General features: G+C 42.1%; 1 protein-coding gene and 1 pseudogene across 1 annotated transcript; one reads left to right on the forward strand and one right to left on the reverse strand.

The window, feature by feature from the left end:
* The window catches only part of LOC120854104, a 42,894-nt pseudogene extending 25,346 nt beyond the window's left edge, over window positions 1-17,548 (forward strand).
* Window positions 17,549-18,340: 792 nt separating this feature from the next.
* Window positions 18,341-20,920, reverse strand: LOC120854546 (gamma-crystallin F). Its single transcript, XM_040228654.1, has 3 exons — window positions 20,912-20,920; window positions 20,590-20,832; window positions 18,341-18,613 (listed from the first exon to the last, which is right to left on the reverse strand). Exons 1-3 carry the CDS (start codon window positions 20,918-20,920, stop codon window positions 18,341-18,343), a joined length of 525 nt encoding a protein of 174 aa, XP_040084588.1.
* Between the last annotated feature and the right edge of the window lie 2,493 nt (window positions 20,921-23,413).

The raw sequence follows: 23,413 nt of genomic DNA on the forward strand, positions 1-23,413 counted from the left end.
CTATCATTTTGCCTTTTCATACTGTTCATGGGGTTCTCAAGGCAAGAATATTGAAGTGGCTTGCCATTCCCTTCTCCAGTTTTTTCCAAGTGTCCAAGTCCTGTTACTCCTGGCACAGTTGGTTTTACTTGATGAAGGAAAGTATCTACTTGCTCCTAGATAACCACATTCTCCTGACTATACATTTTCCAGAAGAAAGTTCCTCTGTTTGTAAACAAGGATTTCCATGCTAAATGTAAGCCGTGGTTTCAGTCTAAGCCAAAGATGCATGTTTGATACCTGGGTCGGGAAGATCCCCTGGAGAAGGAAATGGTAACCCACTCCAGTATTCTTGCCTGGGAAATCCCAAGGACAGAGGAGCCTGGTGGGCTACATGCCATGGAGTTGCATGATTGAGTGACTGAGCACATACATCAGTCTAAGCAAAAATGTTTATCTAGAGATGAATGAACCCACTTTATATTGTCAGAAAATGAAAGCTATACAGCCCATTGTATTCTCCATATTTGTGGTAGATGCTTCAGAGCCTGGAGACAATTACTTCACTGCCCAAAAATGCTTTAGATCTATTCATCTAAAGTTCATGTTGTTTATTTGAAATGGGATCTGGTTTGTTTTAGGCTTAAATGCCTCTTTCTGGTATGTTTTCATATCTAAGTCATCCTAATCCCTTTCAGAAACAGACATGGCAAATCTTTGATATAAAATGCTGGGAGATGTGTCAAATGTACTTAAAATTCTTTATTTTTTAAAGAAAAAAGTCACTTTTTGTTCTCTTTATGCCATAAAAAATGAGCAGTATCCTTGAGAATGAAGCCTAAAGCTCCCTGTAGTGTGTTAAAGAATGTTCAAACTACTGCACAATTGCACTCATCTCACATGCTAGTAAAGTAATGCTCAAAATTCTCCAAGCCAGGCTTCAGCAATACATGAACCGTGAACTCCCTGATGTTCAAGCTGGTTTGAGAAAAGGCAGAGGAACCAGAGATCAAATGACCAACATCTGCTGGATCATGGAAAAAACAACAGAGTTCCAGAAAAACATCTATTTCTGCTTTATTGACTATGCCAAAGCCCTTGACTGTGTGGATCACAATAAACTGTGGAAAATTCTGAAAGAGATGGGAATACCAGAGCACCTGACCTGCCTCTTGAGAAATCTGTATGCAGGTCAGGAAGCAACAGTTAGAACTGCACATGGAACAACAGACTGGTTCCAAACAGGAAAAGGAGTACGTCAAGACTGTATATTGTCACCCTGCTTATTTAACTTATATGCAGACTACATCATGAGAAACGCTGGACTGGAAGAAACATAAGCTGGAATGAAGATTGCTGGAAGAAATATCAATCACCTCAGATATGCAGATGACACCACCCTTATGGCAGAAAGTGAAGAGGAACTAAAAAGCCTCTTGATGAAAGTGAGAGAGGAGAGCGAAAAAGTTGGCTTAAAGCTCAACATTCAGAAAATGAAGATCATGGCACCTGGTCCCATCACTTCATGGGAAATAGATGGAGAAACAGTGGAAACAGTGTCAGACTTTATTTTTCTGGGCTCCAAAATCACTGCAGATGGTGACTGCAGCCATGAAATTAAAAGACACTTACTCCTTGGAAGAAAAGTTATGACCAACCTAGATAGTATATTCAGAAACAGAGACAGTACTTTGCCAACCAAGGTCCATCTAGTCAAGGCTATGGTTTTTCCTGTGGCCATGTATGGCTATGAGAGTTGGACTGTGAAGAAGGCTGAGTGCCAAAGAATTGATGCTTTTGAACTGTGGTGTTGGAGAAGACGCTTGAGGGTCCCTTGGACTGCCCAGGAGATCCAACGAGTCCATTCTGAAGGAGATCAACCCTGGGATTTCTTTGGGAGGAATGATGCTAAAGCTGAAACTCCAGTATTTTGGCCACCTCATGTGAAGCATTGACTCATTGGAAAAGACTCTGATGCTGGGAGGGATTACGGGCAGGAGGAGAAGGGAATGACGGAGGATGAGATGGCTGGATGGCATCATGGACACGATGAACTTGAGTCTGAGTGAACTCAGGGAATTGGTGATGGATAGGGAGGCCTGGCATGCTGCAATTCATGGGGTCACAAAGAGTCAGACACGACTGAGCGACTAAACTGAACGGAACTGATGGTTGCACCTGTTCCCATTACCTGCAATAGATTTTCATTATGTTGAGGTTGCACATAGTAGCTATTCTCTTCCTGCCCTATAGGTAAGACCTAGGCAAGTTTTCAGAGTAGATAGAGAATTTTTTCAGGTAGATATCTCGCCTTTCCTTTCAACAATCATATACTTAATCCTATCTCTTCTAGTTCCCACTTTTCTCACCAAATTATTTTTGATTATTAGTTTATTCTCCAGCACTCCCAAACAGGAATATTTTCACTTTTAAAGAATATTCTTAAAGAGAAAAGAACTTTCATAACCATGCATGTGTTCATGTCAAGAGGCTCCAGTCATATCCGACTCTTTACCCCATGGACTGTAACCCACCAGGCTCTTCTGTGCATGGAATTCTTCAGGCAAGGATACTGGAGTGCCTTGCTGTGCCCTCCTCCAGGGGATCTTCCTGACCCAGGGACCAAACCTGCCTCTGGAATATGTTTGCTGCATTGGCGGGCAAGTTCTTTACCAGTAGCACCACCTGGGAAGCCCTTTCCATAACCATAAGAATGCATTTCTCCTAGAGGTCTAGTGTTCTTCCAGAAGAATTTCTGTTGATTTATTAAACTTTAAAGAATTTTTCTGAAGATTTGGTCCCATTCAAATTGGAGGAGAAATAGTTTGCATTTTCTTGAACATACAGGTTTTTCTTTTAATTAACATCACTTAATTCTTTTTTGATTAAAAACCATATCACCCAATTTAATCACTCACCTAATTTGTCCCTCTCAGTCATCGATGTTGATGAATGTCATTTCTACATTGAATACAAAATCTGTTATCATGGACAATTATCAAAAGAATATGCCAAATGTTATAGCAGGGTTTCAAAAAAATGTAATTCCAGAACTACTTCTGAACAATAAAAATGTAAATAATCTCCCAGCAGGACTATTTGAAAAATCCAGCATTAATATCAGTGTTTAATTGTTTTTAAAAAATATGAAGCATGTTATTATAGTTTTGCAGGTATAAACTTTTGCCATTTTTCTACCGTGGAATATGGACTGTGCTTGGCCTGAGACAAGAGAAGACAGCACAGCTATTATGATCAGATGATCTCTCTCTCTCGATTTCTCGTGGCTGCTTGGAAAACACAGGGCCTCATGGAAACCAATCTGCTACAGTCTCTACTGGAATGGAGTAAAGGAAGGAACTCAGGAGAGGTTCTCTATTGGCTGTAAGTTTTGAAAGGGAAAAGATATGTCGTCCATTTCTTCACATTGGTTTAATTTCCTGATTGAAGATTTATTTATTTATTTTTTAAAAATGGGTTTCTGGCCCTTTCAAATCCTTCAGACTTTTTGAAAACTGACTGATGTCATTAGACTGTCAATCGCAGACTCAAAAAGTGAAAACTCAGTGAGACATATACCAAAACTCATATGTTTTAGAGGGTTAACTTTCATGTAAATGCTTTCAGTTGCAAGGAACAGAAAATCTGATCTAAAATGGCATTAAAAAAGGTGGAGAATCATTGGTTTACTGTACACACCAGAGCCTGATTCATCTTGGTTCATTCTTATCCAGTGAGGAATTGAAAGAAAGTTCAGTTTCCCCAAATTTTGAGTTTGTGGATCTGAAGATCTTTGACCATCATGGGTCAAACATGATCTATCTAGTGTCTCAGATTTGGAAAAATGTAATTGTAAAATGTAATTTGTAAAAGTGTAATTAAACTCAGGAGGGCCTTCTCAGGAGCTTAAGATAGAATCAGTTTTTCCCTTTCTCAGATACAATGCCTTGGACACCATGTAATAGAAATTGCGTCTCTAATTAGCTTAACCAATATTTAGTATGTAGAATAGTAGGAAGTTCTGAGAAAGGAGTCTCCAAGTATAGTTAAAATGGGACTCCTGCTTCTCTGCAGGTTCCTTGGCTCTGCCTGTCTCCATGAATTGGCTTTCTTAGGATGGGATAGTTTCTGGACTTTACAAGTACTATTATCCTATCCATGAAGTTTGAAGGTAGCAAAAACAGCAACTTGAATGACCCAGAAGGACAAAGAAAATGGCGAAACCAATACAGAATTGTAAAGTAAAATAAAAAACCAAACAAACAACAACAACAACAAAAAAAAACAAAAATAAAGTTACATTTACTCAACATTTATTTAGTATGTTTGGACCAATTTGGGTCATATGTCAACTTTCATCTCCTATCAGTCTCCAGGAGAGTGCCGTGATCTGTCTGGTTGAAAGCTGAAATCTGTTATTGGACAGGCAGGTAGGATTCTCACAACTGGTCCCGGACTAGTAATCACTTTTGAGCTGGAGATGGGATCACCTTTCCTGGGAGTCACAGAGCACATAGAGAAGGTTGAAGACTTGAACAAGATTTGTATTTTGTAAGAAGAAAAGAGATAATAGACAGAGGATATTTAGCCATCAATGGTCAGGACACAACCATATTCAGAAAGGAAGAGACAGCAGTTGATGAGGAATACAGAGACAAATTATTCCTGTGACAATGATGTTTCTTCTTTTAACACTTGGCTGACAATATGCATAAAACCTGCCTGAATAAAATATGGTCTCTCAGGAGTACCACTCTAGAAACCATCAGATTTCAATTTCAAAAACTATTCAAAGCAACCACTACTCATCTGGTTTCCATATTGGACAGAATTTGAGAATCTTGATGATGTTCAGTGATTTTTGGTTGTTCTTTAGAGTTCCAGAAACTTCTGAATAAATTTCCAGTTTCTCTGTATCCAGTCAACTCTGATGCCCAGAGACTAACCATCTCCTTCCGCTGAATGAGTATTCTTTTATTCAGAACTTATTTCCTGGTTCCTAAAAGAGAAATTTCCATTTCGCACTAGCTTTTGTGCATCACAGTGCATTGACTGGCAATTTGTAAACAGCATTTGCAGCAAAGAAGACAAAACACCCAGAAGTTCATTTCTTAGATCAGAGCAGAGTTCAGTTCAGATGTCAACATCTGCTTCCTGGCTCCCTCCCTTTTACCGTTGATCAGCTTCCTTTCTAAGAAAGGAAGGCCAGGACCAGGACAAGTGAAGCTTATAAATGGGTGATAAACCCTGATTGTCTTTTGAGAATATTTTATAGGCTGAAATAATTTACTCACGGAGTTAAAATAGGAAGAGATTGGCTGTAATCTTATCAATATGTAATAGAGACAAAGTGGAATTCAGAGAACCAAGATTTTCTAAGTCACTTTAAAACATTATTTTGTTAGTTAGAGATGACAAAATTAAGTTGTTATTTATTGACAAGTAAATTTTGTTATGGGGCTTCCCTGGTGGCTCAGTGATAAAGAATCCTCCTGCCAACGCAGGAATCTCAGGAGACACAGGTTCAATCCCTGGGTTGGGAAGATCCCCTGGAGTAGGAAATGGCAACCCACTCCAGTACAGAGGAGCCTGGGGTCACAGAAGAGTCTCACATGACTTAGCAACTAAGCAACAACAAATTGCATTTACTCATTTAGGTAAAACCAATCCAATAATGGAAAGATTAGATTGTTATATTTCTTAAATCCAATGTAGTCAATTATTGTCTCAAAAACAGTCCCTTTAAATTAAGAAAAGAAAGAAAATCAAACTAGCATTTATGATATTACATGCTAGCAGCTCAGCTAGATGCTTTGTCTCACTTTTCTCAATATCCTCAAATGACTGATGAGTAAGTGGAAGGTTCTGAAATCCATGATTTTCCTAATACCTTCAAAATAGCACTATCCCATCATGAATCACTAGGTAGACAGAGCAATCAGTTTCTATGAGGAAAGGAAAAGACATGCATAGTTACTGAACACCCAGTCCTGGCACTGTGCAAGGTGATTATCAATAAAATATCTCACTCCATTTAACTGACAAAGTAAATAAATAAATTGACTTTGAAAGATTTGATGATATGCCCAAAGCTACAGGTCTGTGCATGTAGAAGCAGACTAACATGGAAGTATTCTTATAGGAACTGAGCTGCTAGTAATTGGTAATACCAGTTTTAACAAACACAAAGAATCTGCTCCCAATTAAAGAAAAAGGACATGAGAAAGGCATAGCTTTTTCTTTCTTTTTAAAAAAATTATTTATTTATTTGGCTGTGCCAGGACGTTCTTAGTTGGGGCACGTGGGATCTTTGATCTTCACTGCTGCCTGTGAACTCTTAGCTGCAGCACATTGGATCTAGTTTCCTGACCAGGGACCAAACCTAACCCCCTGCATTGGAAGCGCAGAGTCTTAGCCACTGTACTGCCAAAGATGGTGTTCCACGGCATAGCTTTTCACATTAATTGAGGATGTGTGATATCCTCTCCTTCACCAAGGAGAGGCTGTTCTGAGGACAACGTTGCCTGTAGCCTGAGAGTTTCTGACAATATAGTTTTGAAAATATTTCACTGTTGTCATTTTTCACAAAGTTGATATATAAATTATAAAATAGAAAGTAAACTCTGAACCTTGCTGGCAAATCTGCTCTTTCTGCATGCTCCCCTTCCCCTCTCTAATTTGATATTATAATTGATTTGGCTAACATCTGACATAAACATGCGAGTGCACATAATCCATACACGTGTATCACTACTGAACCTCTTGTGTGAAATGCACACTACTTGCCAGGTTGAGCGATTATTAAATCTTTCAGTGTTTCTTTTTCCTTTTAATTATTAAGTATGACACACAGCTCCTCTGCTGTCTAGGGCAAAGATTTTTCATAAAGCCAATCAGTACGTATAACTCTTGCAAAAGTAACTCTTTACCTTTCAAGTGCCATAAGCAATTTATCACTTCATTATTTAGTCTTTTATCAAAATTATATTTTGCTTGACTGTGGAGAACTCCTTCAATAAGTCAGCCTGACAGTATTTTTCTCTATGTCTACAAATGTGGCAGGGTAAAAAAAAAAAACAAAAAACTGCATGTCAGAACAAACATCCTGAAAACTTTCTGTTGGCCTCATCTTGTTAAAAACAACAACAAAAAAAGTACTTGAACTGAGTTTTGAAAGATAGCATATGATTTGAAACAAACAAAAGAAGTTTCCCATTTTGGTATGTCTTTTTCTTTGCCTTTGATCTACTAGCATTCTGTTCACAAAGAACAGCATTTTCAGGTTTTCTGTTGCACATGTTAATAAATATTTCATCATTATCCAAATTCTCTAGGTTTTAGTTTTGAAATTCCATAAAATGTTACTCTCATCTAGCTATTTGACAAATATTTTCATGTGTTTCTGCAAAATCTCTCCCTTTGAATTCATCTATAACTGAGATGATTATAATTCAAATCCCTTATGATGATATGGAGGAGGTGACAAAATAGATTCAAGGGATTAGATCTGGTAGAGTGCCTAAAGAACTATGGAAAGAGGTTCTTAACATTGTGCATGAGGCGGTGACCAAAACCTTCCCAAATAAAAGAAATGCAAGAAGGGAAAGTAGTTGTCTGAGGAGGCTTTACAAATAGCTGAGAAAAGAAGAGAAGTGGAAGACAAAGAAAGGAAAAGATATGCCCAACTTAATGCAGAGTTCCAGAGAATAGCAAGGAAAGACAAGGAAGTCTTCTTAAGTGAACAATGCAAAGAAATAGAAGAAAATAATGGAATGGAAAGACTGAAAAATCTCTTCAAGAAAATTGGAGATATCAAGGGTATATTTTGTCAGGGGAGCTTGTAATTTCCTCGGTTCTGTATTGCCGTAGCAAAACTTTGAAGCAATGGATAGATCAGTGTTATAGTTCAGGTTTCAGCTCAGTTTTATTTAGAAAGCAAAGGAAAATACATCCTCAAGGAGTGAGGGCGGGTTGACCCAAAAGACCGAAGAGAAGAGAAGCCCCCGGCTTAATTTTAGTTCCTCCTTTTATATGTTTTTTCTCCTCCCCCTGAGCCTGCCCTATGTAAATTGGGCTGGCCAAGAGGGCTGTTTGTTTTACCTGAGGTCCTCATTCCAGTCCTTAGACCTTCCTTTGTTCTATTTTCGTGGGCTTTTCCTTTCTTTGTCTTTTAGCCACCACCATTTTGGACTCCTTTTTCCTATTCTAACCACATAACATTACCCCCTTGAAGGCCCAACTCTTTGGGAATAGGGGGGTCAAGGTCTCTCTGGCTACTTCCAGTTGACTGGGACAGTGAGGAGCATTGGACCTCTGCCTCTTGCTAGTCTCAAGGCTCAGAGTCCTTTTAGTCATGTCCATCTAAAGGTGAGTGATATTTTCCATGGTCAGCTGTAATTTTATATATCCTTGTTAAACTTCCACTGCATGTTGTAGCCTGTTGACCTGGGCAGAGACAAAATGGGTTATACAATTGATAATACATGGAGCAATCATAAGCAGCATCAATATGGTGATAACAAGGATTAGTAGGGGCATTAGTCAACTCCAAATTCCCCATTTTCAGGAGAAGTATCCCCCCAAAGAAAGATTGTAGCCACTCTAAGAACTCTCAAGCTTGTTCTTTGAGGTCCTGTAGGATCTATAGTGTTTTTCTTGAGGACTGTGAGACTTTTTTTTTTTTAACATAACTGGGGGTATTTATCCAGAAACAACATATCTCATTCAAGATGGCTCAAGTCCCTCCTTGCTAAGGGATCAGGAGTTCTATTTCCTGTCTATCTTGGAGTACAACCCCTGCCAAGTTGTGTCGGCTCTTTAGAGCTGTCCTGAGAAATCTTATCCCCAGAAATTTAATTTTGGGGGTGTTCATTAGAATGGCACTCATTTGTAGTTCTGAATAGGTATCTGAGATCTCCCAGGGGCTCACAGGTGTATTGAGTGTCCTCTTCTGTTTTCTTCCATGGTTTGACTCATGAGTAGTGAATCCAGGAGTTGTGTCCTAGTACCTTGACTGACTTGTGGGGTAGAAAATATTACAGGGTAGGGGCCCTTTTATGTGGGCTGGAGTTGAGCCTTTGGGGACCCATTGTTCCAGACTTTAGTCCCTGGAGCATATAGTGGTGGCTCTTTAAAATCTTTTGGGTCCTGGTTGACATCCCACAAGATATATCTTGTTGGAATTGCCCAATGGCCATGGTATAAGACCAGAGGGTCTGAGCCTTTGGATCTAGGAAGGGGTCATTGACATAAACAAAAGGTTTCCCATATAGCATCTCATAAGGACTAAGACCAACCTGTTCCTTAGGGGCAGTATGGGTGTGGAGGAGAGTTATTTATTGGTAAAGCCACCTTCCATCCCAGGGAGATCTCCTGGGTTATCTTTTTTATCGCTGATTTTAAGAATTGGTTGGCTCTTTCTACTTTTCCTGAGGATGAGGCCTCCAGGCACATTGGAGATAATAAGTAATGCTCAGTGCTTTGGAGACCCCTTGGGTGACCTTAGAAGTAAATGATGTCCCACTGTCACTTTGTAATGACCTGGGCAGACCAAATATTGGAATAATCTCATGGGGCAGTTCTTTTACCACCTCCTCAGCCTTCTCTGTCTGAGTGGGAAAGACTTCAATCCATCCTGTGAATATATCTATCATGACTAGTAGGTATTTATACCCTTCAGAAATTGGCACGTGGGTGAAGTCCATCTGCCAGTCCTCTCCTGGGTGGGTCCCATGCCATTGGATGGGCTGGGCCAGCGGGGGACTTCGAGCTCCATGGGGTTGCTTAACTGGCAAGTGGGACAAGAGGAGACCACTTGCCTTATAGTTGTTTCAAGGCCTGTTCCTCTGAAGGACCTTTCTAGTAATCTTTGGAGGGCCTTCTCCCCTAAAGGAGTAATGGCATGTAAGGAGATAACTAACTTCCATTGGAGATTCCCAGGAAGAAAAAGGAGTCCCTCCTTTTGGAACCACCCCATATGATCTTCTTAAAAGCCCTCACTCTTATCTTTAAGAGTCTCACCTTCAGAATATGAAGGAGTTTCTGGCAAATTAGTCTGTGGAACTCGGGTGGCCACCCCTATTAGGTCATTGTTCTCTAATGCTGCTCTCTTAGCTGCCTGATGGGCTGCTTCGTTTCCTTGCACCTCTTCTGTGCTCCCTTTTTGGTGTCCTTTACAGTGGGAGACTGAAACTTCAGTGGGCAGATGGACTGCCTCCAAGAGCCTAGGATTTTATCACCATATTTGACTGGGGACCCTCAGATGGTCAAGTGGCCTCTTTCTTTCCAAATAGCAGCCTGTGCATGTAGCACAGAAAGGCATACTTGGAGTCAGTGTAAATGACTACTCTTTTTCCTTTTCCCTGCTCTAAAGCTGAATCAGGGCTATGAGCTCAGCTAATTGGGCTGAAGTACCTGGTGGCAAAGGTTTAGCCTCCATGGTCTCAACATTGGACACTACTGCATATCCAGCTCTTTTTTCCATCCAAGACAAAGCTGCTTCCATCAGTGTACCAGATTTCCTCAGGATTGGTCAGAGGATCTTCTGACAATCCCTCTTAGGGTTTTGTCCAGTGGTCTAAGGTTTCTAGGCAAGAGTGAAAGGGGAGAGAGCCCTCAGCAGTAGGCAGGAGGGTAGCTGGGTTAAGAACTTCACAAGGGGATATAGTCAGGCCTGGATTTTCCATCAGCACTACTTGATATCTGAGGATCCTTTCATCAGACATCCATAAGTGGTCTCTCCCATTCAGGAGTTGTTTCACTTGGTGGCTGGTGAAAATAGTTTGCCCCAAGAGACTTTTAAAACGTCTTCTATCAGGAGTGGAATAGCTGTAAGATTTTGAAGGCAGGGAAAGATCTATTCCCAATAAGGGAGTAGGACACTCAGGGATGACCAAAAACTTGTGGGAAAATATTTGTCCATCCCGGTAACAAAGAAGTGCTTGGGTGAATATTTTTGTAATTGTTTTCCTATAGCACCCAAAATAGTACAGGTTTGGGAGGAGAAGGCTCCAGAGTAGGAGGTCAGGACAAAGTAGGTAGCTCCTGTGTTAACCAAGAAATTCTTGGACCTATCTGCCACATCCAGTTGCAGCCTTGGCTCCAGCCCCGTGATGGTTATCTGTGACAGGCAGGCTGGCTGGAACAGGCTGCTTCAGTCCTGTTGAACCACCCTGAGGGAAGGCTTGGTGCTTGACCTTGAGGCTCTTGGGTACTGAGGGTAGAGTGCTGCCCAGTGTTCCAATTGATGGCATTTGTAGCAAGCCATTTTAGGAGACTTGTCACAGTTTGGACCCTTTTTGGCCTCATGTCCCGCCTGTCTACAGATTAGGCATTTGCCTTGTGCCTTTTCCTTTAAGGACTTGGGGTTTGCCATAGGGCTTCCCTGGAGGGCACCCAGCATCTGGGCATGTCTTGTCTCTTTCCTTTTCTCCCTTTCCTGGGCCTTGGCTTCCATCTCCTGTTCTCTATTATAAAAGATATTGGTGGCTGTCTGGACCATCTTATCAAAAGAGGTATCAGGAACCTGCTGCTGTAGCTGTTGTAACTTTATCCTGATGTCTGATGCACATTGGGGCAGGAATTTGTCCTTTAAAATCACCTGTCCCTTGTAAGAGTGTAAGTACAGATTGGTAAACTTTTGGAGGGCCTCTTTCAGACTTTCCATTGGACACCTGAGTTATTGCTGAGACCGGGTGCAGTCCTACAACTAATGGGCTTCTTTCTAATTCTGTGGGTGGACTTCCTTAGGGGTGAGTCTTTCTGAAGCTTATCCTAGCCAGTACTCTTGCAATCTGAGATCCAGGAGTCCCTGGGTCAGTGTGCAGGTCCCCAGGCATGCTGCAGCATGATAGCCTCCTGGAGATTGAATCCCTGGACAGGTTGAGGCATGTTGACCTCCTGGGACCCCTGGACTGGTGGATCCCTGAACAGATTGAGGTGTGACAACCTTCTGAGGACCAGATCCCTGGGCAGGTCATGGCAGGTTGACTTCCTGGGATCCCCAGGCTGAAGTTGGGTGTCCCCAGTGTACTGGGTAGGAATAAGGGGTTGTAGTCTTAACTTATGGCTGGTTTGTCCACTGCAGATGGGAATAGATACCATGATTTAAAGTAATTCAAGTCTATGCCCTGAGACTGGGAACCTGGAAATAGACATAAGCCTTATCCTCTTATTGCTCTGAGGGGAGCAATAAGTAAGTCACTGATTTCCTCCCTTAGTCTTTCATAAGAGCAGCTTAGGATGTCTCCAATGGTAAACATTTCATTGTCATAGATCCTCTCTATTGTCATGCCCTAGGTAATAACAGAAGTAATGACAAAGAAGTGGGCTATCTGGTCCTGTTAGGGGCATTAAGAGTATTTTAATAATAAGTGAGGTGGAGCAATGTTGCCTATAAGGGGGCAGAGTCCTGATTGTAGGAGTTAGTAAGTGGCTTAAGAACAAATTGAGAAGAGGCAACAGACCAGATGTTCCATAAAAGTAGAGTGGAGGCTTGATCCAGGGGTATGTTTGTAACTTTAGGAGAAAGGTAGCAAGGGTTTGGGCATAAACAGCCTGCAGGGCTAACTCCCAAAGTGGCAAACATTATCCCTGGAAGCCCAATTGCCCTTGAAAGGATGCCACCAAGAGATGGACTTCTAGCAGGCATTGTGTGCCTGTCATCTGCCCTAGCAGGTTCACTGAGAAATGCTGTTGTTGCACAAGTTGTAGGAATCGTGGAAGATGAAGGCCTGAATATCTAGCGGGATTGGATATTATACAGTATTTCCCTCCCAAGAACCAGCTATTTTCTGGTTGTCCCCCTGAAGACTGTAGAGGCAACACTGTGGGCCCAGATGGGGCTCAGGAAAAGAGCAAGAAACAGGAGGGAAGGGGGAAGGGCACAACTTTTGAAAGAATGACGTAGCCCAAGGACATAACGTAAACTGATTAAAATCAAATGGGCCCAAGATGACTAGTCAAATTCAACGAAACCTTGTTCCTCAATCTGCAAGCTAAATGACACATCCAGAGGTGCCAGGCCAGTTCCAGTTCAGTTCAGTTCAGTTGCTCAGTCGTGTCCGACTCTTTGCAACCCATGGACTGTAGCCTACCACACTCCTCCATCCACGCTCCTTCATTTTTCCAGGCAAGAGTACTGGAGTGGGTTGCCATTTCCTTCTCCAGAGGATCTTCCCAACCCAGGGATCAAACCTGGGTCTCCCACATTCTAGGAAAATGCTTTACCATCCGACCACCAGGGAAGTCACACATTACAAACCTAGACAGCATATTAAAAAGCAGAGACATCACTTTGCCCACAAAGGTCCATATAGTCAAAGCTATGGTTTTTCCAGTAGTCATGTCCTGATGTGAGTGTTGGACCATAAAGAAGGCTATGTGTCAAAGAACTGATGCTTTTAAATTGTGGTCCTAGAGAAGACTCTTGAGAGTCGCTTGGACAACAAGAGTATCCAACCAGTCCATCCTAAAGGAAATTAACCCTGAACATTCATTGAAAAGATTGATGTTGAAGCTGATGAGCCAATACTTTGGCTACCTGTTGGGAAGAGCTGACTCACTGGAAAAGACCCTGATGCTGGGAAAGATTAAAGGCAAAGGAAAAAGGTTTTGGCAGAGGATGAGATGGTTAGATAGCATCACCAGCTCAATGGGCATGAGTTTGAGCAAACTCTGGGAGACAATGGACAGAGAAGCCTAGCATGCTACAGTCTGTGGGGTTGCAAAGAGTCAGACATGACTTAGCAACTGAACAGCAGCAACAACACAAATAAAATGCAAAATTGTTATCCCATATCTAAGCACACACATATTTGGAGGAAGAATTTATTGTTTGTACCTAGAAAAACCTGTGGATGTATCAGTGAAAGGTTGTTGCTGAACCATGAAAGATGCCGGGATTCTTGGCTTCCAGACAAAAGGGATTCAATCCAGGACCAGTGATGAGGCTTGATCACTCAAAGCGTATGTGTAATAAAGTTTTAGTAAAGTATAAAAGAGTTAGAGAAAGCTTCTGACATAGATATCAAAAGGGGGCAGAAAAGAGTGCTCCCCTGCTAGTCTTTAGCAGGAAGCTGTATAAGCTACTAGCAGGCTGCTAATTAGAGAAAGGAAAATTAGCTTAAGGGAATATTTGCATGAGTAAAACATAGGTTCTGAGTCTTAGGCAAAGAACTTGAAGAAAGAGTCTGGGGTAAATACATAGTTCAGTAACATAGCTTAAGAAAAACATTTCCATAAGAAAAATGCGTTGGTTAGTTCAAGATTTGAGAAAAGTTAAGTTCAGGTGGAACCAGATGTCGTTATGGCAACACAGAATTTTAAGAGAAACCTCCTTTTAAATTTGTACAGAAAGGGGGAAAAAATCTGACACTTGTAGTTTGTTTCCTCCTGCTGCTTATGAGAGAGATAAAAAAATGTCTGACACTTGCAGCCTATTTCTTCCATTTGAAGATCTCTAGCCTTCCTGCCTGTTATCCTCTCATCAAGGCCATTAATAAGGAAGGAAAAACCTAGGATCCCTCTTGTTTTATTACTCTTCCTCCAGGACCATGTATACATTCTTTAAATTTCAGGGATTAATAAATTAAACTCTACCTTATCTGATTTTTTCCAATTATTGAAAAAGTAGAATAAACAAATAGATGGAAAAAAAAACCCTCCTGTGTATGAATGAATGAGAACTGGTGTCCTCTTGCTGAACATCTGCAATCTGAATTCTATGCACAATATATAACCTTTTAAAAAACAGAATTGTACCACCTCTTCAGTTCAGTTCAGTTCAGTCACTCAATTGTATCCAACTCTACGAGAGTCTGGGGCCTCATGGTCAAGGTTGTTTTTGGTTTTCTTTCATGAAAGAAAGAAAACTGAAAACGAAGTGTCCAAACTGGCCAAAGTACAGGGGAAGTATGTGAAGAAGGAGACATCACCTCTGCTGTGGAATCTTATGCCTTCATTTATCCAGCTGCTACTGCTGCTAAGTCACTTCAGTCGTGTCCGACTCTGTGATCCCATAGACGGCAGCCCACCAGGCTCCCCCATCCCTGGGATTCTCCAGGCAAGAACACTGGAGTGGGTTGCCATTTCCTTCTCCAATGCATGAAAGTGAAAAGTGAAAGTGAAGTCGCTCAGTCATGTCTGACTCCTAGAGACCCCATGGACTGCAGCCTTCCAGGCTCCTCCGTCCATGGGATTTTCCAGGCAGGAGTACTGGAGTGGGGTGCCATTGTCTTCTCCATATTTATTCAGCATGGCCCAACAATTCCAAGACAAACAGATACTGTCTTCCAAATTCAAGCACTAATGCCTTTTCAGCTTCTGGAGATGGAATAGTTTCAAGAAACCATAGTTTCCTTAGAACGCCAATTCAAAGAACACCTCATGAAATAATGAGAAGATAAATCAACAGATTGGCTCAGAGGTTAAAGCATCTGCCTGCAATGCAGGAGACCTGGGTTCAATCCCTGGGTCGGGAAGATCCCCTGGAGAAGGAAATGGCAACCCACTCCAGTATTCTTGCCTGGAGAATCCCATGGATGGAGGAGCCTGGTGGGCTACAGTCCATGGAGTCGCAAAGAGTCGGACATGACTGAGCGATTTCACTTACCTTGCCAGGAGGCTAGCTGATGTCCCTAGGGAATATGGTTCTTCTCAGTCATTTTTATCAAAAGTTAACCTTATTTCCTAAAATGGAGACTCTGATTCCAAATATTATTATTCAGATAATTATTTTGATGGTCAGAAGAGGCGCCCACTTGGAGATCATGCACACAAAGACCATAGGTATTATGAATACAACCATGGTATCTTCCAAAGAATGCCAGTGAATCAGGGGAGGCATGCTTCAAACCAGGTCTCAGGTCAAACAACAGGGAGGGAACACAGTCCCACCCATCAACAGAAAATTGGGTTAAAGATTTACTGAGCATGGCCCTGCCCATCAGAACAAGACCCAATTTCCCCCACAGGCGTCTCTCCCATCAGGAAGCTTCCATAAGCTCTTATCCTTCTCCATCAGAGGGCAGACAGAATGAAAACCACAGTCACAGAAAACTAATCAAACCAATCACATGGACCACAGCCTTGTACCACCTCTATTCAGCTCTAATTCCTCTTGATATGCCAGTACTGGCTTCTAGAATGTTCAATTATTCTTTCTCACTTTCCATGTACTTAACATTTTTCAAATCTCTTTAGCAGTTGTCTGTCTTTTTCTCATCATTATAACTCTTAAAAAACTGGTTGTTCTCCTAAATAGTAGCATGCGATCTTGCTCCACAATGGTTATTGATTTGGCCAGAGTAGTTAAAGAGTCAAAGATGATTATTTTTAGCCAGTTATTTTTCAAGCTCTTTATAAAATCTATAACATTGTCAACAGTGTTTGAAAAACTTTAGGGAGGCAAACATGGCAGCTTCCAGAATGAAAATGCTATAATTGAAGGGCCATCCTGGACAGGGAGAGGGAAAGGAAGGAAAATTAGCTGAGGAAAGAGGGGACTTTTATCTGTAGAAGGTAGGATCATTCTCATTTGTTGCTGAAACTTCAATTCAATGTAGTTAATGGAACAAACCTATGATAAGACAAAATGAGGGCCCACTCTCCCACTCCCTCAATCAGTGATAGGTGGATATTATAATTTCATTGAGTATCTCCTCATAAGGCAGTGGATATTCAATGACTATGTAAAGCTTAACCATGTTCTCTGCCATCTCCTAACTGTGAGGTTTTCATATAACTCAAGTTTCAGGTTGAGTTGTATCTGAAAACAAATTACAACTCATCTTTTTAGCCTGAAAGTCTGATCAACAGAATTATATTAAGAGGCATAAATGTAACTTTTCTGAAACAGTTAAACAAGTAAAATCAACTTTAATAACAGATTTTATTAAATCTAATATATCCAAAATATTATCATTTCAACATTAAATGAATTGGAAAAATATTCAGATATTTTGCATTCTTACATCCCTACTAAGTCTTTGAAATCTGGACTTAGCCAAATGAAGTCTAGCCAAATAGAGTCATATGATAGTGACTATTGTATTAGCACAGATCTGAATGTCCTTAGAGCTTCTTCAAATATCTTGTAATGTGCATGTGTGTTAGGAAAGTAAACTGTTACATAATTTGACTACTATATTTAGGATTTCAGGAACAACTTATTTCTTAACTGCTAGATATTTTCAAGTAAAAAAATGATTTGCAGTAGTTCTTTGCTAATCATGGCCACTCAACTCACCAAGAACTTATTTCAATAAGAGGTTGCCATTTTCAAAATTAAGTCAAACCCTTAAGTTGGGAAGTAATTTTTTTTTTCCTCAATTATGTGTCAACATCTGAAATCAAGAAATCTAGTATTTTCAACTGAAGAAAATTCAGTAGATAATAGAATACCTACTTAGATTACATTTGATAAACTTTATATTCCTGCAAAGAAATTTTGAATTCAATTAAATGATTAGTCCCCCTGTTTCTTCCTTAGTGCTATGATTATTATCAAATGTTGATTCATGAGCAAGAGGTAATGAAAACTGATCCAAGTATGGGGACAATATCAGCCTAGCCAATAGTAGATTCAAGAACTTTGCATGGTTGCAAGTTATTTTCCTGATCATGTACCTTGTGCCTTTACTTCTGTCCCTCTGTGCTTATTTTTATCAGTGCACACTATCTGAATGTTTTGTATCCCGCCTAAGTAGAAAAAGGTTTGGAAGCGACTGTTGGGCTGTTCATTAGGTAGCACTTAGTTCTTATCCTTGTGCTCTGGATACACATATGTTAATAAAACTATTCTGGTAGTCACATATATTTATACCAAAGATGTGTTAGACACGTCTATCTTTATCTAACTCTGTCTTCCTCTGATGCAATTGCAGGTAGCCATCTTACTTAATGTGGTCTCCAAAAGGGAGTTCTACTAAGGAAAGAGTACTAAGAAGATGACCAGATGTTTCACCAGCAAGCTTGCAGAAGTTTCCTAAAAACTACTATATGCAAAGCTGAAATGTGTCAAGGATTTTTCCACCCCACAAACTTAAGAAATGAAGAGTATCATTACACCAAGTTTTGCAAATTAGGAAACTGAGGCACGGAAATGTTAAGCAATGTGTTGATCAACTAAAGCTCTTTAGTGGTTGTGGCACCAGGCATTCTGTCCTGAGCCTGTCCTCTTTACTGCAACTCCACATCACCTTTCCCGCTGATACCTGTAAGAAAATCAGCATTATTCCCAGCTTTATTTTTGTTGAGCCCGTTCAAGGAGCTTGAAAGGAAGAGAGAAACACATTATTGCATCAAGCACACAGGAAATATTTTATTAACTTTCATGTGGAGAAAATGGTAGAGTAAAAATATTTCAATAGAAATCCACGGCCCTCCTCAAGGAGCCCACTCTGGCATTTGTAGCCCCCCAGTCGTGGTAGCGCCTGTAATCCCCCGGCCGCAGCAGGTACTGCCGCCCCCGGTAGTTGGTCATCTCGTAGAGGACCCACCAGCCCTCCAGCACATTGAAGGAGTGGATCTCACTGAAGTGGAAGCGATCGTGGAGTGAGGAGCAGTCCTCTGTGATTTCCACCATCTGGCCTCGGTAGTCCTCTCGCTCATAGATCCTCAGCCGGTGGGAACCAGTCTGTGGGTTCAGCAATTGGCACATGGGAGAAGTCAGAGAACCTAGTCCTTAGCCACTAATCACTCACACCTCTGGGAGGATGGGCATTTACAAAATCTTTTTTACATCAGAGATGACAAGTTTAAAAGACAGGCAACACCAGAGCCACTGTGTGCAACTGGGTAGACTGCAAACCACTGCAGAACTGAAGGGAGTGCTGTTCACATAGATCAAGATATGCATGGTTCTCCCTAGAGCTTTCCAGGGCCACAAACTGCATGAACCATATTTAGTACCTACTTAGTACCACTCTTAAGTAACAGTTTTTATATATAATTTTTTGTTCTTTCCTTGATAGATTTCTGGTGGTCTGGAGTCCCCTTTGCTGCTACTGCTGCTAAGTCACTTCAGTTGTGTCCGACTCTGTGCGACCCCATAGACGGCAGCCCACCAGGCTCCCCCGTCCCTGGGATTCTCCAGGCAAGAACAGTGGAGTGGGTTGTCATTTCCTCCTCCAATGCATGAAAGTGAAAAGGGAAAGTGAAGTCGCTCAGTCGTGCCTGACTCTAGCGACCCCATGGACTGCAGCCCACCAGGCTCCTCCGTCCATGGGGTTTTCCAGGCAAAAGTACTGGAGTGGGGTGCCATTGCCTTCTCAAGGAGTCCCCTTGGAGGATATAAAATAATTAGATGTTAAAGTAAAAAAGCAAATATATCCCTTGCAAAAGGCATTACTTTGGATCTCAGTAGCATTAGAAGAGGCTGCGGAGAGAGGAAGCAGAATTGCTTTCCCCAGAGTAAGTAAGGCACAGCGTGATGACCATTCAGCCCAGACATCTAATTCCTGCCTTTCTGCTTTGAGTCCTGCTATTCTGAAGTCCTGAAAAGCAAGAGCCATTGTTAACGGTTAAGTTTGATTTCTCAGCTCTAACGTGTGAGCTGTCAAAATAATTCCTGCCTAGATGGATAGATTATAGACCTTTAGGAAAATGGAAGGGAGGCTGTTAGTCCTGGGTGAATCCTGTCTGTCTCTTCTAAGCACTTGTTCTTTTATCTGCTTGTTTCTTCCCGGCATGTACATATTCAGTTTTCCTTCTTCCACCATCAAACCCTCCTTAGCAAAGGTTCTCATAAGCAATTCATTCTGAGGCATAAAAACTGCTAATAAGGCAGCTCCCATGGTTTGCAAAGGGTTCACATGTCTGTTGTCTAATCTGATCTTCACAACCGCCTGACACACACCATGTTGTCTTTTTTTATGAGAAACTAATGACTAGAGCTTCCAGGCTGTAATCAGAAGAGTCAGCACAGGAAGGTTGAAGCTGAGATTTCCAGGCTCCTCATGCCAGTCTGGGTCCTATCAAGGCATTAAACCCTCTGAGGGGCTTTCAAACTTACCCAAAGCGGTACATTTTCCACAGGACTCAGTCACAGTCAAATTACAGCACCCCTAACTGTGGAATTCCAGGCTGTTTGGGCTTTATTTGGATAGCAATGGCTTTGCAGGGGCTACTGGAATCACATTGCTGGTTAGTTGTTTCCACGAATCAAAAAGCAGGACTTGAGCATCCCTGGATGTTCAAAGTAGTCAATATCTGGAGGGGGAGGGTGGCTTGCCAGGTGACAGGCAATCTCCTTCCCACCTCATCACAGCTCTATGAATTAGCCGCCCTAGTAGCCCCATTTTACAGGTGAGGAAAGAGACAAATAGCCCAGGGACTAGCCTAAGACCACTGGAGTGTGAGGAGTTCATACCTGTGGCACAGACAATCTGAACAAATACCATGCCACTTTTCCCCAGTAGAGGTGAGTTTATATTAGCAAAGGAAAATACAATCTCAATTAAGAGCATTGCATTCTCAATTAAGAGATATTATAAAGGAAAAGAGAACCTGGTTAGAACCACCAAAGTAAGGCCACCGTCCTACAGTCTGACCACAGCTCTGGGGCATCGGTGTGACCCGAGGCCACGGCAGGCCCAAGGGGACCGGACTCACGTGGGGGATGAGGCGGCAGGAGCGGACCGAGTCGCTGAGGCCCATCCACTGCTGGTAGTCGGGGTAGTCGCCCCGCCGCAGGAAGTACTGGGGGCCCTGGAAGTTGGGCTGCTCGTAGAGCATCCAGCAGCCGCTGTCCACGCGGATGGAGTTGCAGCGGCCCAGGTAAGGCTGCAGATTGGAGTGGTCGCTGCTGCACTCATAGTGGCGGCCCTGGAAGCCCCGGTCCTCGTAGAAGGTGATCTGCAAGGAAGGGAAGGAGAGGCTCAGAGGCCTGGCCTCCAGCCGGGCTGCGGGCCCCTCCCGCCGGCGCGGGGCTCACCTTCCCCATGGCTGCTGGACGCGGGGATGGAGTTCAGTGCGGTGGGGCTGGCGCGCGGTCTATATAGCGGAGGGCTGCTGCGTTGGCAGGAACAACACAAAAGGGGCCCCCGGGTGAGGGGGATTTCCTTTCTGTCTCTTTTCTATATAATGACGGCGGGGGTGGGGTGGGGGACTTACTGTATGTTTTCTCTTAGACTCTCCAGAGCTTTCGAACTGATGACCCGCGTAAAACTGTCACTTGGTGCCTCTGGGGCCTTTAAATGAAGCCTATTCAGGAGATGGGAAGAGAGCAAAAGCGCTTAACCGGGTTAACACTTGTAATGAAATATTTTATTTATCTTTTAAATATTCTAAGTGATCTCTTTTTGAGGAACAACACGGGGTAGTGACAAGGTCAGAGGTCAGGATGGGCGCTGGCGGGAGGCGTCTAGATGAGAGAGCTTTTCCTTGGTGTGAGGATGTGGGACACAGAGGCGCCTGCCTTCTGCACAGGATGGATGAACGAGGATGGGGTTTTCCCCAGAGAGAAGCTTCTCCCATCCTCCTGGCTGAGGAGTGGGTGCAGCAAACATTACGCTGGAGGGAGGAAATTAGTGGGGGGGTGGACCCCAGGAAGCCCTGTTCATGCACGTGGCTCAGCTCTGCTCCCTGGAGACTGATGGACCAAGGTCACCTCCAGACGCAGCCAGTGTCTCCCAGGAAGCTCCCAGCTCTGGAGTTCATGAGGCAGCTCATGGTGGTTATTAATCACATAGTAAATTTCTATTTAATATTTTTACTAGCTAAGTGCTAAGCCTTTTTGTTTGGATCTAGCTGCTGTCAAATGCAAGTTACCCTGAAAATATAACCAAGTTTTAAATCCCAGAAATTTTGCAAAGTTTCTGCCTTCTCTACCTTCCCCAACCCTGAGCAAGCCTAAGTTGCTCTCTAGTTAAGTCCCTGATTCCAGGAACTGGAGTCTTCCCTCCTCCCCTATAGTCCCTGTTTCCTCCCCCAACTCCCAGCAGCTTCTGGTGCCCTACTCTCTGTGAGCAGGCGTTCTCAATCTCAGTACTATTGTGACATTTTAGGCTGGAACATTGTAGGATGTTTAACAACGTCCTGTCTGCTGCCCACTAGATGCCAGTAGCACCTGCTTCCTTCCTCTCCCAGTTATGACAACTGTGTTCAGATATTTTCCAAAGTCCCCATGGCGAGCAGAATCAGCCCTGTTAAAAACCACTGATTTCAAAGTGCTAGACATGTACCTGACATTCTTACAAGCAGTTATCCCCCTGCATTAATAGGATCATTTGCAGGCTGTGTTTGTGGAACTGCAGAAATTCCTCAGAGATGCTCTGAGGCCACTCAGAGAACAGGGAAGAGGAGAAAATGGAGTATCCCTGTCCTATCCCCTACTTGAATGGGAGTGTTTTCACTTGTACCTATTTTACAGAAAATTTTATTTGAAAACACGGTTTGATCACTAGATGATGATAATTTTAAAAAGATAAATATTTGAAGACTACTAGTTTAAGGTATTGTGAATCTCATAATACCCTTTAAACTACAAATATTTGATCTACTAGCCACAGGACATAATGAAATTGCTTTCCCTCTACAGCTCAGTGTAGATGAATTTCCCAGTACCACTTGCTAATTTATCATGAAAAGATCCTGAGAGAACAAAACACGGGCCTGATAAATCCTGATGTGATAAATTCTGGAAACATTAGCTCATGGCACTGGGCCAAAAAGAAAAAGAATGAGGTGGATATCACATGGAAAGTTCTGGACAACTGGGGATTAGTCTGTGAACAGTGGGCTGGGGGGGCACTGTGAAGCACTGGCAATGAGAATGCACTAAAACTGGGCTTTGACAAATTCACAACCTGGTCTAGAAGCTGATCGCAGTTTGGGGCTCTGTTTTGAAGGTTTCTAAACGGTTGTCTGAAGATGAAATTGTTTCATTTGAATCTTAACAGCGATTTATTGGTTTGCTTTTTAGATCCTGGAGAATTAGTTGGTTATTCATGTTGCTTTTTAAATTTCGCCATTACCCTCAACCTTCTAACCTGCAAACTTTAAAGCTGAGTCGATTTCCTTGTAAGTATAACTTTTCAGGAAACTGAAACTGGAGGGCATCAACTTATATTAGTTAGGAAATCATGGGGAAAGATTTTATTACTGTATGAACAGAAAAAAACAAGTAGTATAGAGACATTGGGCACAGAGGTTAGCAATGATATAATCTGTTCTTATCCTGCATATTCCAAATGTGCTACTAGGGCATTTAAGCTTTTCCTCTAAGCTCTTGGGGAAAAGCATCAAGAGTAACAACAGTCTTTTAGGAAACAATTCAGGATATAAAATGGGGAATTGAAGCACTGTCAAATAAAGCATATAATACTAAGTATGTTGGCAAGAAAATGTGAAAAGCTTGAATCACGAGGGTCTATTCTCTAAAGGCTTATAAGCAGGCTTTCCCAAAAGGATGTGGCAAACTTTCTCCCAACCGATT

The sequence above is a fragment of the Oryx dammah genome, unplaced genomic scaffold (assembly GCF_014754425.2).
Source record: "Oryx dammah isolate SB20612 unplaced genomic scaffold, SCBI_Odam_1.1 HiC_scaffold_27, whole genome shotgun sequence".
Lineage (NCBI taxonomy): Eukaryota > Metazoa > Chordata > Mammalia > Artiodactyla > Bovidae > Oryx > Oryx dammah.

Bases quoted from the DNA above. Each gene is read 5' to 3' on its own strand.
- LOC120854546 (XM_040228654.1), bottom strand. The intron at 18,614-20,589 runs GTGAGTCCGGTC...CTGAACCCACAG, and splicing joins CCTGCCGCCTCATCCCCCAC to ACTGGTTCCCACCGGCTGAG.